The sequence below is a fragment of the Aotus nancymaae genome, unplaced genomic scaffold (genome assembly GCF_030222135.1).
Source record: "Aotus nancymaae isolate 86718 unplaced genomic scaffold, 86718_ANA_hifiasm-v0.15.2.pri h1tg000046l, whole genome shotgun sequence".
NCBI classification, from domain to species: Eukaryota; Metazoa; Chordata; class Mammalia; order Primates; family Aotidae; genus Aotus; species Aotus nancymaae.
Genome location: NW_026988460.1, coordinates 29108266 through 29126999, shown reverse-complemented (window position 1 = coordinate 29126999; position 18734 = coordinate 29108266). Strand labels below are relative to the sequence as shown.

The window sequence follows — 18734 nt, the reverse complement described above, 5'->3', positions numbered from 1 at the left end:
GGTGTGGTTCCAAGCATAAAGACACCAAGGCCAGCATATAGCTGTGTAGCTCACGGCAGCACAGCCCGCATCCAGGTACACCTGAATTGACCAAGTTTCAGTCTCCAGCACTATGAGCAGCTATGAGTTTTCCGACAGTTACTTAGGCCCCCAGTTGTTGTCTGGCTGTTCATCTGTAATGGGGGTATCATGATGATGCCACCTGCCTTTTACAAGTATGGTAAGGATCAAAGGAAATAACTGTGGGAGCACTGTGAACAGGACTCCCATAATCATAAATGTTATTGTTTATCATCTGTGAAAAGGCTACCCACCTCAAAGGCTTGTTGTGAAAATTTAGCACAATATATGTGAATGATTTGGCATATCATAAGGTTTTCAATTCATTGTTGCTACTGTTCTCATTATGAATGTGAGCAGAAATGTCAGTTGCCTTCTCCCTGCAGCATCAGTCCAGCACCATTGCTGCTGGCTAACGTGGGCTTTGTTCTCTTCCAAGCAGGCCAGGGAGCTGGAGAGCAGAGAGGCAGAGCTAAGACGCCGCGACACCTTCTACAAGGAGCAGCTGGGGCGTATTGAGAGGAAGGTAAGACTGCTGCTTGGCTGCACTTCTTGGGGCCAGGTCCTAAAGGCATCTGACTAGAACACACCACCGTCATTGGGGGCCGGGGCAAGGAGCCCGCAGGCCCAATGCCCATTCGCCCAAATGTCAATCACTCCTTGGACATGCCCTCCTGCATTCTGCGGCAGGCACCCAAATGGAGCCTTTCAACAAGTTGCGTTCATGGAGATAATTGGTTTTTAATTGTCTCCCCCTGCCCCACACTTTTTCTGTTGTTGAATATGGCTGGCTTTACAGTAGTTCAGTTTTAGAAAAAAATTCACTTTCACCACAGGGCGGTGCTGAGTCCCAGTATACCTTTTCTACTTTAGTTAAGCTGCATTTGGTAAAAATAATAATAACGTGATATCTGGCTATACAAATACATTAAAGTTGTATTATTGATTTTCTCCTGGGAGTCGGGAAGATCAAAGTGCACTACGGCTGCACACTCACTGCTTTTCTAAAGATAAGCCTTTGAAATGAATGAGATTTAAAGACACATCATCATGCCTTAAAAAAAAAAAGCCTACAATGACTCTTGAAAATTCATTTGGTAACTTGCTTACTTTATTTTTTGGTTTAATTTGTGGATCATGACAGATTTTTCAAAGAAATGGCTTAAAACGGGGGAGGGGATGGTTGGGAGGTTAAAGAAGAAAATTGTTCTCCCTCATGCCTAAGACAGCATGCCAAGCAACCTGAGCCATCAGCTTATTGCAGGCAAATCTTCGCAAATCATTTGTCACGGTTTGGAGCTTTGAAATTGACAGTTTGCTTGAGGGGCCTGATTTCCACAGGGGTTTTCTCCTGTGGCATGCCACGGTGGAGCCTGGCAGAAATGTGGGTTTCTGGATTTCCAGGCAGTATGGAAATGAGGGAGAGTCTTCCATGCCCCATGAACACCTGCTTGTCCACCTTTGCCGGGTGTTTAGGGGATGGCTGGAGTTGATGTGCCATGAACACAGAGTGCTGATGGTGACATCCCACAGTCTGAGGATCGGCAGTGCACCTCTAAGCCACTTTCCGAGTGGCCCTTAACAAGCAAATCTTTCACAGAGCAGCCTCACGCACAGGTTTGACTGTAGCTTATAATGACAAGGATTGTGATTTGAGATCCCAGAAAAGGGTAAAAAAGATTCCACCAGCCATAGCTCTAATGATCACAGTTGCCCATATGTTCATAGGCACAGGGGTTTTTTTGTTTTTTGTTTTGTTATTTGTGCAATTCTTTGGTCTCCTCTGTGCTCCCCGTATTTCCATCTCTGGACTTAGCTGCTAGAGGCATGTGTACGTATCTCTGTTTGGGATGGCAGGGAAAGAGCCTCACAGCATTTTTGCCTCTCTGAAATCTGTTTTCCCCTTGTGATTCTCCTCTCTCATCTGTACCCTAGTTCTTCTCCTAGAAACCAAGTCTCTTCCTTGCTGAAGGAGAGGAAATTCTAGATGAGACTTCTTTCTCATTATTAAGTGAAGTCCAAAGTCCCTTACGCATGTAGGAGGGGGCTTTTTAAAAATCGAGGTTTCTTAGATGATTGTAAAGAGTTATTAAATGCTTCCAGAAGCAGGTGCAAAAGCATGATCTCCTTTCTGATTCTTAAATACAGCATTTTGCTGGTAATAATATTTAAAAAAAAAAAGGAAAGCACCTCCAACATCTCAGGAAATGGAGATTGGTGTGGGAGATAGGAGGATTAAAGGAGAGCCAGGGGGAGAGGCAGAAAGGAGGCAGAAGAATGAGGCTTAATTGTATTAGTTTTGAAAAAGGTTTTCGATCTTCTCCTTGGATAATTTTATTCTTGTAATGGCTGGGAAGATGGAAAACACAGCATCTGACAATCTTTTTTTATTAGCTGTTGCTTTTATACGATTCCACTTTCATTTGTTGAATACTCGCAGACCTTGACATTTCTAGCTTCTGTACACACGGCTCCAGGACCTTCCAATCATCACATCCCTTTCCTTTTTTCCCTCATTTCCTTTAAGTTTAGAAATTGACAGTAAAAACCTGTTCAGGGAAAAGTTGGATAAGCTGCAGCATCATCGTTGACCACCCAGAACAGCTTAGAGTACAGTTCCAGGTGAGAGCAGATTGAGATGGGGAGGCTAAGGGCTGGGGCTGTTGGCCGAGCTGTGGTGTATCCAAGAGGCTGGCTGGAATCCTGCTGCCGTCCACCCGCGGAGGCTGGTCAGCCCCCACCTTCTACCTGTTGAGACTGGCAGGTAAGGAAAGCCTGCACAAAATCCAGACTCATTTTCAAGGAGGAAGAGACTTCTGGACCCTTTTGTCTATAGTATTTATTTCCTAAATGATTATTCTTGAGCATGGAAATCTCATTTTGTAGGGCTCCTGTGCTTTATAATATTTCTGAGTAATTGTTCCTCAAAGCCACGCTGTAAGATCTAAGTGAGGAATATTGTTTCCCTTTCCCCACAGAAAGCAGTGAGCTATTGAGGACACATGGGCCTTGTGAGGGCCTTGTACAGCACCTGAAGAAGCAGCCTGGGCATTGAGTATGGTGCAGCTGATGGAGCGTGGGCACCAGGGCCCAGGAGCCTTGGCTCCCATGTAGCAATTCAGTCACTGTGCCTCCTTTCAGCTCGGTTTCTCCATCTGTAAAATGGAGATGCTAATGCTTTCTCTGCCAGGAGTTACTGGGAGGATTAAGGGAAGTAACGCCTGTAAAAGTGTTGGTGTGTGCGGGGCAGGTGCTGGCTCTATCCCTGGCGTACAGCAATACTGGGGTTCTATTTCATGTCATAGTGCTTCAGGTTTGCATTAATGGATGTGCATGTGTGCGTGCTGAGATGGATTTTTATCATCAAAGGTGACCTGACCCCAACACCCGCTCTCTGGGATGGGGAAGCCTTCTCTCTGGGCTACATCAGGCTTTTCTCTGATGGTCTTGCAGTATCCAGCGGGCTCGGGCCATGTACTCCCCAGGTATTTCTACACATCTGACAGTGTCATAGAACAAGGCCGTTGTCCGTTTCCGTGGGCATCTTCCCACAAGACCCCTATTAACTTCAGTAGGGATGGCACTATGTTTGAGAGGTCAAAGAAGAGCCCCAGACCCAGAAAATGAGACACAGAGTTTTATTAGTTACATACAGTGGCAGTTAAAAGTTACATTCAGGAACAGTCCGGTGGCAATGGGATGAACAGGGGAACCACAAGGCCCAGGGGCCGGCTGAGCCAGCGAACCACTACTCACGGAGAGCATGCAGTTTCCATAGCATTTCACTCTCCCTAACAGCTTCTACCTGGCAGCCTTCATTTAACTCAGGGGCAGCCAATCTTTTGGCTTCCCTGGGCCACACGGGAAGGAGAATCGTCTTGGGCTAACACTAATGATGGCTGATGAGATTTTTTTAAAAATCACAAAAAAAGTCTCATAATGTTTTAAGAAAGTTTATGACTTTATATTGGGCTGCATTCAAAGCCATCCTGGGCTGCATGCAGCCTGTGGCCTGTGGGTTGGACAAGCTTGATTTAATCTAATACAAAGGGCCTCAGTGCCCTGTACAGCTATGTTCCATGGATTTTCACTTCACTGCTTCACAAGGGCTGAAGGTTCAGATGTTTCTCATAGATAAGGAATGGGTCTCCGAGTTGGGCACTCCCAGATTCCTTAGCTCAGAACTCCAAACACACATTCAGGTGCATCTGCCATATGGGCTTATGGACCAGGAAGGCGAGACCCTTGACTGCCTGTGCTGTCGTGAGTCATGGCTGCTGAACCCCTCGCCATCTTACCTGTGCTTCCATGGCACCCCTGGCTCCAGAGCCTTTGCTTAGCTGCCACTTTGTAATTTTCTGCAGGAAGCAAAAGAACTAGGAGTGGGATTCACCCACATGTTGCCTGGATTCAGCCATCATGGGGCTAAGGGTGACTTGTGTCTCTTTAGAACCAGCACATTTTATTGTATTCTAGTAGAAACCTTGATGCTGGGTGGCTCTGAAGGAGACCCTAAGGGCCCATGGAGTTGACCACTTGTGGCTGGCCAAGGCCTTGTCTTCTGTAGTCAACCATGGGGCTGAGTAGGGTGGTAGGGACGAGTAGGCTTTGGGGTCCAGTAGACCTCAGTTTAGTTCTGCCTCAATCATGTAGCAGCCTTGTGACCCTGAGCATGTTGTTACATTCTCTAGCCTCAGTTTCCTTATCTTTGAAATGGGGATTTAGGACTAACCTGCCAGCTGTTTTGGGGTGAGTGGTGGTTTGTATAAAGCAGCCATCAGAGTACCTGACCTCAGTATCCAGTTCTCTTCCATGTTATTTCTGTCCTCTTCCTCCTCTTCAATAAATGGCCGGCCTTCATTCATGCCACATCGATTTAGGTCTACTAAATGCCAGGTGCAGAGATGGTTCAGACAGCTGTGGCTCCCGCCTCATGAAATCCGCAGTCAGGTTTGGGAGGGAAGGGAGGTGCCGAGGATTAGGATGCCAGATGGGAGGATGCTCATATGCAGGCTTCCATGTGACTAGAGGACCTCCCAGCTCTGCAAAATGCTTGATCTCACTTTTTCCAAACTCAGCAGCTATAAAGCAGAGAAGGTCTTTTTCAGAGTAAGCGTCAAAAACCGAGTCAGGAAGAAAGGGAAGGGAGAAATGTATTCTTCCTGGACTTTGTCTCCTTCCCCTAGGATTGAAGTCTTCCTCCCCGCACCTTTCAGACGCCTCCCTGCCCTGCCTCTGAGCAGTCAGTCCTTTCCCCCCTTGTACTCCCTGCTGCTGTTTGAGCTTTCTTAAGAAAAGACCATCATCTGATCCTGACAGCCCTGCAGTTTGCTCACTGACACTGCTCAACAGACATGCCTATCCCAGGCACACTGGTCTCTGCCTTGTCCCTTGGTGTATAGGAAAACATAAGCTACATAAGATATTTAGAGGAGGAGAAATTACATACAGGATTTCTACTTCACAAGAAAAGGTATGGTCAGCAAACATGAAAAGAGCTCATCCTCACTACACATCAGGGAATTGCAAATTACAACCACAACATGATACCATTACACACTCGGAAGAATGGCCAAAGTGGAAACGACAGCTCCAAGTGTTGGCAAGGATATGGTTTAACCTAAATTCTGAGACATCCTTGGTAGAGTGTGAGTTGGCCTAGACACTGTGGAAGATTGCTAGCCAGCATCTGTTAAAGCTGAACATGGGTATGCCCCAGGACCCAGCATTCTGCACCTAGTGCAGATGTACCCCCAGGTTCACCAGAAGAGAGGCTGTAGAACGTCCATGGTAGCATCATCCATGATAGCTCTGAAAATCAACAGGAGAGAGGGAGGTGCTGCATGAGACTGAGCAGTCCACAGCTGCAGACACTGCTGCTGGAACTCCAGACACACTGCTGAGCAAAGGAGCTGGCTAGGGAAGAGAACTTGCAAACTGCGCGATTTCATCCATGGAAGGGGCAAAAGCAGCACAGCACATCTGTGGCTTTAGCAATTGGGATGGCAGTTATCCTGTGGGGGCAGCAGTGACCAGCAGGGATCATGTGGTGGGGGGGTAAGGCTTCCTTTCATGACCTTGGTGTTAGTTACAGGTGTGTTCAGTCACTGAGAGATCATCTGGCTCCACGCTCAGGAGAGTCAGCATGTGAGGCTTCATAGAAAGTGGGCTGTGGCTGAGGAAGGCAGGCTGGCAGGGGTGTTCCATGGCCTCTGCTGTCCCTCACTGCCAGGCACTCTCATGGCCTGCAGGGCTCTGCTCAGGGCCTGCTTTTCAAAGCCCAGGGACCTTACAGGCCTTGAACGTCCTTTTCCAGGTCCTCCCAGACCCTTCTGTGTGTTTGCCTCTCTTCCTTGCATGACTGGAGGACAGACCAGCAGGGAGAGGCTGCTCGCCTTATGGAGAGACACAGTCGGAGTGCGGCAAGCCCTCTGCGAGACCACATCTGTCTGCACCCAGCCTGCTGGGCTCTTGTCACCTCTGAGTTCTGTAATTCTGAGTGCCTCCTCTTCTGACCGGGTTGCTTAGGAGAGCTGCTAAAACCCTGTGTCAGGTACTGTGAGACGAGGGGCATGGGCACAGGTTGGGGGCTGAGTGTGGAGCCACACCTCACTGGCATGCCCCATAGGCACCACAGAATCGCCTGCCACTCCATCTTCTGTCTCCCGCTAAGGCTTGGTCCCTGTGCGTATTCTAGCACTTGCCACACTCTGTCTTGTTAGTGCCTGTGGCTGTCTGCTCTGCATCTGCGAGCACAGTCCTTGCTGGTCTGATTCATCAGGTGATTCATCGTCAAGGACTGGGGATGCAGCGCCTGGCATAGGGTAGGTGCACAGTAAATGTTTGCAGGAATAAAGAAGGGAATGTATATATGCAATCAGGAAACAGTGACGCAGCGGAGTTCCAGAGGAGGAGGAAAGAGCCTTTGCCTAGAAGGCTTCTCGGTGGGAGCTGTTTGCAGAGAGCAGGATGTCACTGGGTCGTGTGCAGGGCCGCTCCTGGAGAAACTGGGGCTTCTGGCTGGAGAGCTCGGCCCCAGCGAGGTGCTCTGTGGGAAGGGAGGCCATAGGTGGTGCAGCTGAGACAACAGGCAGGCCTGAGAAAGAATAATGGTACCATTAAGAGAAAGAGATCCTTGAGGAATCGCCACACTGTCTTCCACAACGGTTGAACTAATTTACACTCCCACCAACAGTGTAAAAGTGTTCCTATTTCTCCACATCCTCTCCAGCATCTGTTGTCTCCAGATTTTTTAATGATCGCCATTCTAACTGGCGTGAGATGGTATCTCATAGGTAAAGGGGAGGCAGGCAGCAAATCACACTGCCACATGTGTACCTATGCAACAATCTTGCATGTTCTTCACATGTACCCCAAAACCTAAAATGCAATTAAAAAAAAAGAAAGAGAAAATTTAGGTGAGCCACTACACTTGGGGAAGGTTGTGAGTTTCATTCTAGGCATGCATTTATGAGGCAGAGATGACCAGCAGATGATTGAGAAGTGTAGACAGTGTCCTACAGAATGACAGTCACTATAATTTTGTGAGCATATGCTACATGCCAGACCCTCTTACTTAAGTCATCGTGAATCCTTGCAGCAACCTGTAAGGTAGATTATAGTACACATGTTCTACAAATGCAAAAGCCGTGAAGCAGGCTGAAGCAGCTGCCAGAAGCCACGCACGCGGCTGACAGATGAAGTCAGATCCTTGGGGCTCCAAAGCCCGCTCTTCCACCGCCATGTACTGCCTCCCACTGCCTCCTGCATCAGCGAGTGGAGAAGAGTCCAGGATCCAGGAAAAATGTGGTCATTGGTGCCAAATGCTGCCTATCAGAGACACTGAGGACGAAGCGAGGCCTCACTCATGCTGGCATGAAAGCCCCGTAAGCTGTGTCAGGGGTGCTCGTCCTGGATTGTCATGGAGACTGATGCTAGGTTCCAGGTAGGGTTCAGATTCCCCGGTGCTGGAGAGGAGGAGGTCTCCAGACACGTGCTCAGTGAGGGGTGTGTCTCATTGGAAGAGCTGCCACTTGCCTGCCAGTCACTCTGATGTGGCCAGCAGGCACTTCTGCAAGTGAGAGAGGCCTACCTTTTGTCAGGCCCAGAGTCTGCACCAGAGATTCAAAACGGACCCCACCATGAGGAAGTGAGTGTGAGAGGCCTGTACAGAGAAGCTGCCAGAGCCGTGGGAATTCAGAGGGAACTGGTAACAATGAGCTGTAAACAATACAGCAGGAATGCTTCCCTGGGGGAAAAGGCCCACCTCCCACTGTTATGGGGAGCAGTCTTAACCTGCTGAGTGACAAGTCTGAGCCCAAGGGACTTTTGAAGAGTTTTGAATCAAAGTTTTTCACAAGGTTGGGCTAAAGAAGGGTACTACCAATGGGTTAGCCCATTAACACCTTTTTTAAGTAATGGTACCACCTTAAAAGTTACCGTTTTATATGTTCTCAGCCTTGTATTGAAAGTGAGAAGTGAAATAGCATATTGTTTAGAGATGACTGTCTTTCTTAGCAAGATGAGCTTTTGTGCACTTGTCCTGGTAGGACCAGGTCCTTTGTTAAATGTGATCAGTGAGACAGGAAGATACAAAGAAATTGATAACCATCGACCCAGTCCACTTTCTTTCACAAATAAGAAAATGGCCCAGGGCAGTTAAGTGGTTTGAGAGTTTCTTGGTATGGTGGTAAGCCTTGCATTTTTAGATTGAGAGGGAACTGAGTTTGAATTAGGATTTTACCACTTACTGGCCCTGTGATCAAGTCACTTAAGCCCTTGAGCGTTGGGGGCCTTCATCTTTAACAGGAGGACACTAGAGTTGCGTTTTGGTTTACATAATAAAGGACACAACCTACAGTCTAGCTGCTGTAACATATCCTTGCTACTGCTGTTGTTGTCATTGTTCCTCGAGGTCACACAGCTAATGAATAATATAGCAAGGACTCTGCCTCCTTGTATCCCTGTCCAGCAGTCCTACAGTTTTTCTCCTGTAGTGTGAGGACAGTGGTTAAGGTCACAGGCTCTGAAGTTAGGTGCTTTTAAGTCTTGGCTTCCCAACATGTATACTAACCATTAATATCCTCAACCAAGTGATTTTACTCCTTGCTGAACTTCACTTTCTTCATCTATACAAAGTTCCTACTTCTTCGGATCAGTATGAGAATAAATAAGACAACTCACACTAAGTGTTTATCCAAGAGTAGCTCTCAGTAAGCACTTAATAAAAAATGCCCGTTCCCACCCCTGCTCCTGCCACCTCCTCCACCACTACCACCGTCTTATCCTCCTCATCCTCCCCCATTACCACCTCCTCCACCACCATCAACACCTCCCCCTCCTCCACCATCACCACCTCCTCCTCCGCCATCACCTCCTCCTCCACCATCACCTCTCTTCCACCACCATCACCTCCTCCTCCACCACCATCACCTCCTCCTCCACCACCATCACCTCCTCCTCCACCACCACCACCGCCTCCTCCACCACCAACACCGCCTCCTCCACCATCACCATCTCCACCACCATTACCTCCTCATCCACCATCACCTCTCCTCCACCACCATCACCTCCTCCTCCACTACCACCACCACCTCCTCCACCACCAACACCTCCTCCTCCACCATCACCATCTCCACCACCATTACCTCCTCATCCACCATCACCTCTCCTCCCCCACCATCACCTCCTCCCCCACCATCACCTCTCCTTCACCATCACTTCCTCCTCTACCATCACCTCTCCTCCACTACCATCACCTCCTCCTCCACCATCACCTCCTCCTCCACCACCTCCACCACCTCCTCCACCAACACCTCCTCCACCATCACCATCTCCACCACCATTACCTCCTCATCCACCATCACCTCTCCACCACCAACACCTCCTCCTCCACCATCACCATCTCCACCATCATTACCTCCTCATCCACCATCACCTCTCCTCCTCCACCATCACCTCTCCTCCTTCACCATCACTTCCTCCTCCACCATCACCTCTCCTCCACTACCATCACCTCCTCCTCCACCATCACCTCCTACTCCACCACCACCACCTCTTCCTCCACCATCACCATCTCCACCATTACCTCCTCATCCACCATCACCTCTCCTCCACCCCCATCACCTCCTCTTCCACTATCACCACCTCCTCCTCCACCACCAACACCTCTTCCTCCACCATCACCATCTCCACCACCATTACCTCCTCATCCACCATCACCTCTCCTCCATCCCCATCACCTCCTCTTCCACCATCACCTCTCCTCCACCACCAAGACCTCTCCTCCACCACCAACACCTCCTCATCGACCATCACCACCTCCTCCGCCACCACCTCCACTTCTACCACCACCATCACCTCTTCCTCCTTCTCCACCATCATCACCTTGTCCACCTCTTCCACCACCATCACCTCCTCCTCCTCCACCTCCACCATCACCACTTCCTCCTACACCACCTCCTCCATCAGCACCTTCTCCTCCACCTCCACCACCTCCTTCTCCTCCACCTCCACCACCCTTACCTCATCTTCCTCCTTTACCACCTCCATCACCACCACCACTACCACCACTACCACTTTATCCTCCTCCTCCACCTCCACTACCATCTCATCCTCCTCCTATTCCTCCTCCTTCATCACCACCACTACCTCATCCTCCTCCTCTTTCTCCTCCTTCATCACCACTACCGCCACCACTTCATCCTCCTCCACCACCACCACTTCATCCTCCTCCCCCACCACCACCAGCTACACCATCACCACCACCTCCTCCACCATCACTACTTCCTCCTCTACCACCATCATCACCTCCTCCTCCACCATCACCTCCTCCTCCGTCTTCACCCACCACCTCCTACACCACCATCGTCTCCTCTCCACCATCACTTCCTCCTCCTCTACCCTTCTCCCTCCACCATCACCCTCCACCATCACTTCCTCCTTCTCCTCCTCAACCCTCCACCACCTCCTCTTCCACCATTACCTCCTCCTCCTCCACCCCCCTCCTCTTCCATCATCACCGCCTCCTCCACCACCCCCTCCTCCTCCACCATCACTTCCTCCTCATCCACCACCTCCACCTGCACCTCTACAATCTCTGCTTCTACCTCTTCCTCCACAACCTCCACACCTTCACTGCCACCACCATTTTGATTGCTGCTGCTGCTCCCTCTCCCACTACTACTGCCATTATCACCTCCCTCACTGCCCCTACCTCCATGACTACCACATCATCCCCCATTCTCTGAGTCTGCTCTGTGTACTGCTTCTGGTACGTTTGCTGAAGACGTGTTTCTTTACCTCAGTCTTATCTCCTACTTTGCAGAAATCCTCTCATATATCTCACACTAATCTCTGAGGTGAGGGGAAGCAGAAACTGCAACCTCTCTTGCACACTAGAGAGTCTGTGGCCCTCCTGGGCCTTGCAGCCAGGCTTCTCTGGGGTAGATGTCTGAGCCAGGAACCCTGCTGAATCAACTGCACACCTGCGGTTTGCTAAGTACAGTGCACAAGACCTGCCAGTTAGGTTTTATGACAGTGGGATTGGGAGTGTGGGGAGAATCACAAATGAAAATGACAACACTGAGAGGTCAGGAGTTGGCAGGAGCTGTTCAGCCTCAGAGCCAAGATATAATCAGGTCTTTCAGACTCTACTTCTGTAAAATAGGAATCATAGTAGTTCTGAGGGTGGTTTTGAGAATTAAATTAATTAATACAATATTACTAACAGACTATACCTCTCTGTCTCCAAAGCTGGTTTTCTTGGTGCCCAGTAGTTAACATTTATTGAGGGGTCCCACATGCAAAGCACTAGTCAAGCACTTCACCTGCACTGACTCCTTTGACCTTCACAGTGACCCAGTGAGCTGGGTGAAAGCAGTAATCATTGACTTTACCTGAGTCTTTGCTGCAAAAGTGCCTAATGCAACCTGAGTGTGTCACATGTACTAATTTGTTACAGCCTTGAACGAGCCTGTGAGGAAGGGACTCCTGTCATTCCCGTTTTACAGATAAAGAAACAGCCTTAGAAATCTATACCAGTTGTCACATCAATGATTTGGGATTGTAGGGAGTAGTCAGAATTTGCTCTCCATAGGCCTTGGCAGGCTAAATTCAGGAGATCACTTATTCACCAGTTGACTGTACTGGGCCAGCTGCTCAGAGGATTGTTTAAATCTGTACTAAATCACCTACAATGGTCTTTACTCTAGGTGGAACAGTGCACCGAGTTTTTCTTTCCCTGTCCCCCAGACTTAATGATTTTGCCACATTCGCTCATCTCTCTGCCTTTTTTCTTTTGTTCTTAAGTACTTTAAAGCAAACCCTAGTGACCATGAAGTTTCCCCCCACATACTTCCGTATGCATCTCTAAAAACTGTGGGCATTTTCTTATATAACTACAATGATATCATCTTGCCTCAGAGAATTGACATTAGTTTCTCTGATTTTCTCAAAAATGTCATCTTCCAGGTGTTTTGTTTTTTTGTTTGTTTTTGGTGTAAGTCAGCGTCCTCCAGAGCCACCGCACTGCAGTGAGTTCTTAGGCATTAAGCCTGTCATCTCCGACAGCAGACCCCAGCCTGGATTTCGTGCCAGTGCCTTGTTGCGTACTCTTAGGTTCTTATTCTCCTGTTCTCTTTCATTGCATGGGACCTGGTCCAGAGTAGTAAAGGTCAGTGCTCCAGGAAAAGCCAAATATATACCTTGTTAGGAGAGGTGAAATTGTCATGCAAGGCCAAGGGCTAATCTCATGGTTAAGTTGATGTTCACTGCTGCTAATTTATGTCATTTCCTCCGTTATTGTTGCTAGGGTCCTTTTAAGCAGAGGCTGAATCTGTACCTCCTCTTGAAGTGATTCCTACACCATAGCTGGCAGCAGCTACATGAATATGCAGCATTTCCTGCTCCAGCGTTATTGTGTGTTGATATTTTCCCCTGGCACATTAAGCCTCCTAAATAGGTACTTATGGGTTGAAGAGCCAGAAGTGCCTGTCCATCGTGTGTGCAGGTTACCACCTATCCCTGCTGGAAAAGATGTTAAACAGATAATTTTAATAAAATGGGTACTCTAAGGCCTTTTCCTTTCCTTCCATTCTCTGCTCTTCCCTGTCCAGCCTTGATTAGCTTGTTTGACCAGGAGAACCCCTTTGGTATTTTCCTTTGGCCTTTGGCCCTTGGGGAGGGGGGCATGCTGAGAAAGGCAATCTGCTATTAGCTGTTGGCCTCTGCTGGGGCTGGCTATAAAACAGATGCTCAGCCGGGTGCCTGAGATGGCCTACACCTGTAATTCCAGCACTTTGGGAGGCCGAGGCAGGTAGCTCACCTGAGGTCAGGTGTTTGACATCAGCCTGGCCAATGTGGTGAAACTCTATCTATACTAAAAAATGCAAAAATTAGCTGGGCATGGTGGCACATGCCTGTAATCCCAGCTACTAGGGGGCTGAGGCAGGAGGATCACTTGAACCTGGGAGGCAGATGTTGCAGTGAGCTGAGATCGTACCACTGCTCTCCAGCCTGGGCAACGGAGTGAGACTCTGTCTCAAAAAGAAGAAAAACAGATGCTCATGCCACCCCCACTCCACTGGTGACCGAGTCCTGCCCATGTCATTAAACTGATGTCTTCCATGCTGTCTGTATCCTCCCTCCATGATAGTGGCTCCTTGCTAATCTCTCACTTGAACTGAAGCTAAAACCTCCTCCACCTATGATCTGGCATTCACCTGTTGCAGGAAGACTCTATCTTGAGTTCATCAGTAGCTCTCACTGCATTCAGGAGAGAGCTGAGATTCCTTAGCTTTGCCTGCAGGGCTCTGTGATATGGTCCCTGCCTGTGGCTCCAGGCCCTACTCCAGTCACACCTGGCATGCTGCAGCAGCATCATCTGTCCCTGGAGAGTAAGGTTACCTGGCAAGCCCTGCCTACCCTGGAAGCCTTTTCTGACCACTTTCCATTGTCACTTCTTTGTAGGGCCACCACATGGTGGTGGCATAACCTAACTCACTTCCCCCCGCCAGAGTCCAGCTCAGGTCCTGGTCAACACCTGAGAACCATACGGCAGCTCTACAGTCAGGACAGATTGCATCAGAGACCAGCCAGTGGCAGAGCCTGGGCTGAGGTGGATTGATGTAGATGGAGTTCCTCTCTGAGTGTAACTGAGTGTTACTTGGTGCCAGCAGGGGAGCCAGACCCTCTCAGTCCTAAAAACTCTGTCTTGGTACTTGGTGTCATGGGAATTACCCAGCCATCTGCCTGGAGCTTAGCCATGGGCAGCATTGCTTTTTTAAAAAAAATTGTTTATACTTATGTCTTAAGTAACACATGTTCATGTAGGAAAAAAACCAACAACACAGATAATCTCAAAGAATAAAATGAAATTGGCCAAGTCAGTTCACCTGGATAGGTAACCATTGTAAATCTCTTGGTGTATGCATGCCTAGACTGGCTTCTGCTATGGTAATATTTCTAATGTTATAATATTTGCAAAAATGGGATTGTAACCATACATGCCATTTGATAACCTTTTTAAAATGCAGTCTATTTTGAACTCTCTCTCCACATCAAATCTATTTCTAGACTTACCTGGCTGTGTATTGCTTCTTGTTGTGGATGTGCCATCATTTACCCCAGCAGTTCCCTATCATTGTGCTATTAAGTTGCTTTAGGCTTTTCCTGTTAGGAAAAAACCAGATTACTCTGACAAACTTTCTGGCTGCCTGAACTTGTTTTCTTAGGAGAAACAGATGAAGAATTGAGGTTACTAGGCTGTAGACCCTGCACATCATAAGGATTTTGGTTGCCAGGTTGCCATGTGGTAGGGGCTTTAGCAGCTCTCACTCTTCCAGTGGCACATGACAGTGCCAGTCTCGCCTGGCTTTCATAAGCATTGGGTAGTTTCCTTTCCACTTTTTAAGTTAATTACTCATATAATGCACATTTCCAAAAAATTTAAAAAACAGTATGAAAACATGCAAAATATGGCTCCTAATCTCCAGAACTAACCACTGGTGTGTATTCTTCCATACATTTTAAGCAACCTTATTTGTGTGAATAATACAAACATAGTTTGTTATAACAAATAGGGTCACAGTTTATTATTTCACAGTTTAATTGTGTAACTTGCACAGAGCAGTACATCTGGGACAGCTTTGCTCATCAGGTCTCTCTGCACACCAGTCTCCTTTATTCCTTTTGATGACTGTGTGATAGGGATTACCATTATTTAATCATTTCCTGTGCATGGACATTTAAGATTATTTTTATCTTTTACAATTAATTTCAATGGATACATCCAAATTTCTCTTCAAAAATATGTACCAACAAAAAGTGTTCTGGAGTTCCTTGCCCCACACCTATACCATCACAGCATGGTGATGGTACAGAATTTTGCATATAATTGTTAATATGGCTGAGCATTTTTTCATAAGTTTGTTGGGCCTTTTTATTTCTTCTTTTGAGACTTGCCTCTAAATATCATTTGGCCAGTTTTCTCTTAGGCAGTTTATCTTTATACGACTTCTTTATATACTATGAATTATTAACCTCTATTTATCATTACTCTATTTTCCTGATGTTGGTTTAATTTTATAGATACTACTTTTGGCATTTAGATATATAAAATCTGTGTAGTTTATTATAAGTTTAAAACCTCCCCCTTCCCTATTTTCATCACTTTTTAAGTTTGTCAATTTGATGGACAAAAAATTGTTTTGGATCTGTACTTATTTATTACTAAGTAGGTGATCACATTTGTTGCTTTCTGAAATCCTGTTTTACCCATTCTAATCATTGTTGGAATCTCCCCTGTTAGAAGGCATTTTTTCAGGATGTTTTCCTGAGGTCACCCCAGCTGTCGATGGCTTAGCTGCTGACTGGAAGTTCCCACGTTGGAAAAGCCCAGGCTTTGGGTTCATCCCTGGGTCTGACTCCTGTCCTTAGCACTTGCTAACTGCATTAGTTAACTTTCCTGGCCTCAATTCCTCATTCTTAAGGGACCTTCCTAGAGTGTTGCTAAGGGTTCCTTAAGATAAGATATGAACATGCCTACTAGGATGTATAGCGAGATATTCAGTCACTTCCTCGTCCTGAGGGCCTGTTGCTTCTACTCCCACCCTGCGGAGTTGCCACAGCTGTTACAGAGTCACACAGCAGCCACCTGCAGCTTCCTGTATGTGTGGAGGTTGGGGAGTTAAGGGCTGACTTCGGTTTTTTTCCCCTAAACCGTTCTCCCGGTTCTTTCAGGCACTCCTTGCAGGAGGTGATCCAATACTTCTCCTTTTGGTTTTGTCCCCATCCTTCATGTCCTGGTGCCTGGGTGGGGCTGGATGACACTGCGCTGTGCCTGCTTGTGAGGAACTGTCTTCCACAGCACACCCTGGGGCTTCCACTCCTCAGCACAGCTCCCTCGGGCTGCCTTAGTGTGCACGCTGTGGACAGCCACATTCCCACATTCTGCATATGGCTAGCGTATTCATACCTGAGCACAGGGACTTCTATTCCCTTAGAATAGACAAAGACAAAAGGTGACGACGTGAGTCCGGCCTGACCTGTTCTCCGGTAGCCTGGGCTGGGCTGGCTTCTGGTGGCTGCATTTCTGGACCATAAAGTTCTGCCAGGGATCTATGTCCAGTTCACCAATCTGTAGTTTGCAAAGCATCTGCCTTCTCTCCCCTTTGCTGAATTGGACACTGTCTTGTCTTGGGCATCTTCTCATTTTCTCTGAATTCTCAAGAGTGCCTGCAGCGAGCAAGTCTCTTCGGTGAGTGAATTCTGCGCTGAGCTGTTATTCATCTGGGTCAGGAGATTTGGATTCATTTAGTGTGACTAGATGTTCTCTCACAATCTCTTTCCTGACGTGCGTTTCAATTCCCTCATATCAGCATTTGATTCACCCTTTTCAGTCTGAAGATTGTTCTCCTTGATAGAAAATGGGAGTTTAGTAACTCTTACTCTCTCTCATCTGTTAACTGAACACCTTTCACCCCAATATAGGCCTATCCCTTCTTGTTTCTATCATTCCTAATCCAATTTTAAAAGGCCTTTTTTTGGTCCTTAACATTTTCCAAAAGGATCAGCTTGTCTGCGCCTCGGCTCTCCTGACCCCACTCTCATCGGCCTGGGCCGCTCTGTTTTGTTGCTGGTTGGTCCCCTGCCCTTCCTGCACTCTGTTAGGCGTCCGTGCTTCTGCGAAAGCTTCCTCCACAGCCACCTTGAGGCCCTTAGGTCAGGGATTCTCAGGGGTTTCACTCCTAGAAGCACACAAAAGAAATCACCTCTGTGTTCATCAAATTGTAGGTCTCCCTCTCCTCAGGATGAAGTGTTCCCCCAAGGGAGCCCTGTCCTCACCCTGTGAGTATCGAGCCTGGCAAGGCGTGATTTTTAGGCTCGTTGGAGCTGAGGATAGCTTATTCTCTTCCCCTTTTAAATATCATCCATCATTGTATTTCTCAGAAATTTGTTTCTAAAGACTCTTATCTCTCTTATGTCTTCTCCTTATGGTGTGGTGGCTCTCAACCAGGGGTGTGTGTGCCCTTCAAGGACTGTTTGGCCACATCTGGAGACATTATTTGGTTGTCATGACTAAGGGAGGGATGCTGTTGGCATCTATCTACTGAGTAGGGCCTGGGATGCAGCTTTCCACCCTGCAGTGCCCAGGACAGCCCTCACAGCAAGGAATTATTCTGCACAAAATGTTGACAGTGCCAGGCACCATGGCGGCAGCCTATAGACCCAGCTTCTCAGAAGGCTGACGTGGGAGGATTGCTTAAGCTCAAGCATTTGAGTCCAGCCTGAGCTACATTGTGAGACTCTGCTCTGTTTTATTTTTTTAAGTGTCAAGATAAAGACATACTGTCTGGGGCAACTTTGTGTGCCTCATAATCACCTGAGGTGCTTGGTAAAAATTGCAGATTTCCACCTCAGAGTGCTAGTGTAGGCTCAGGCCCAAGAATCTGCATATGGATGAGCACACACAGGTGATGTCTACATGGATGGCTTAGGGCCCACCTTTGAGAAACACTGTTGAAAGTCTTAGCTTAGAGGCTGCATTCCTTGAACTCTTTTTTTCCTGGCTGAGGGCGCCACAGGCTCCAGGTGTAGACCGTTTCTTTCCTGAGCTGCCAGGAGCACTGAACTCACAAACTTGCTCTCTCCTGGGCCGGTCTCAGCTCCTGCACCTTGCTTCCCTGGAGAGCCCCGGTTTTCATCCCTGTTTTTTAGACCCAAGGGGCAAAATGGAACATTCTCCAGGTGAGTGACAGTTGATGACCCTGCCCCACTGCTCCTTCCCTTGGCTGAGGTCTGCTGAGGCAGGGATGCTGCTGATTTCCCTCGTTTCTCACTGCAGTTCTCCTCTGCTGTGGTCTAAGGCAAGTTGTACTTAAGCAAGTTTCAGAGTCTCAACACGGGCATATAATTTTTTAACAGGGGCTACTGTCCCTCTACCTTCTGGTCAGCACTGTGCAAGATATCTACAGTCCTGGGACAGCTGCTCTTGCTACTTCCTTGAACAGGACTGGTCGAAAATATCCACCATCATGTGAACACTTGTATGTTTCCAGTAGGTGTTCCTCATCACATTGAAAATCCTGGTTTGCAGTGTATTTTGGGGTATTCAAAGAGTAAGTAGAGGCCACTTGAGCCCGTCATCTCTCTATATGAGAAACAGTGCTAGTGCT

The 18734-nt window shown here is 47.8% G+C and overlaps 1 protein-coding gene across 2 annotated transcripts in view; it reads left to right on the top strand.

Annotated features, from left to right (window-relative positions):
• The window catches only part of CHCHD6 (coiled-coil-helix-coiled-coil-helix domain containing 6), a 250274-nt gene that overhangs the window by 144984 nt on the left and 86556 nt on the right, over window positions 1-18734 (top strand). Inside the window, exon 5 of one of the 2 annotated variants that reach the window (XM_012475813.2) lies at window positions 503-586. In XM_012475813.2, the coding sequence (XP_012331236.2) occupies window positions 503-586 (84 nt within the window). Of the gene's footprint in view, window positions 1-499; window positions 587-18734 lie in introns of both variants that reach the window. The other variant, XM_012475812.3, reaches the window with a different exon arrangement.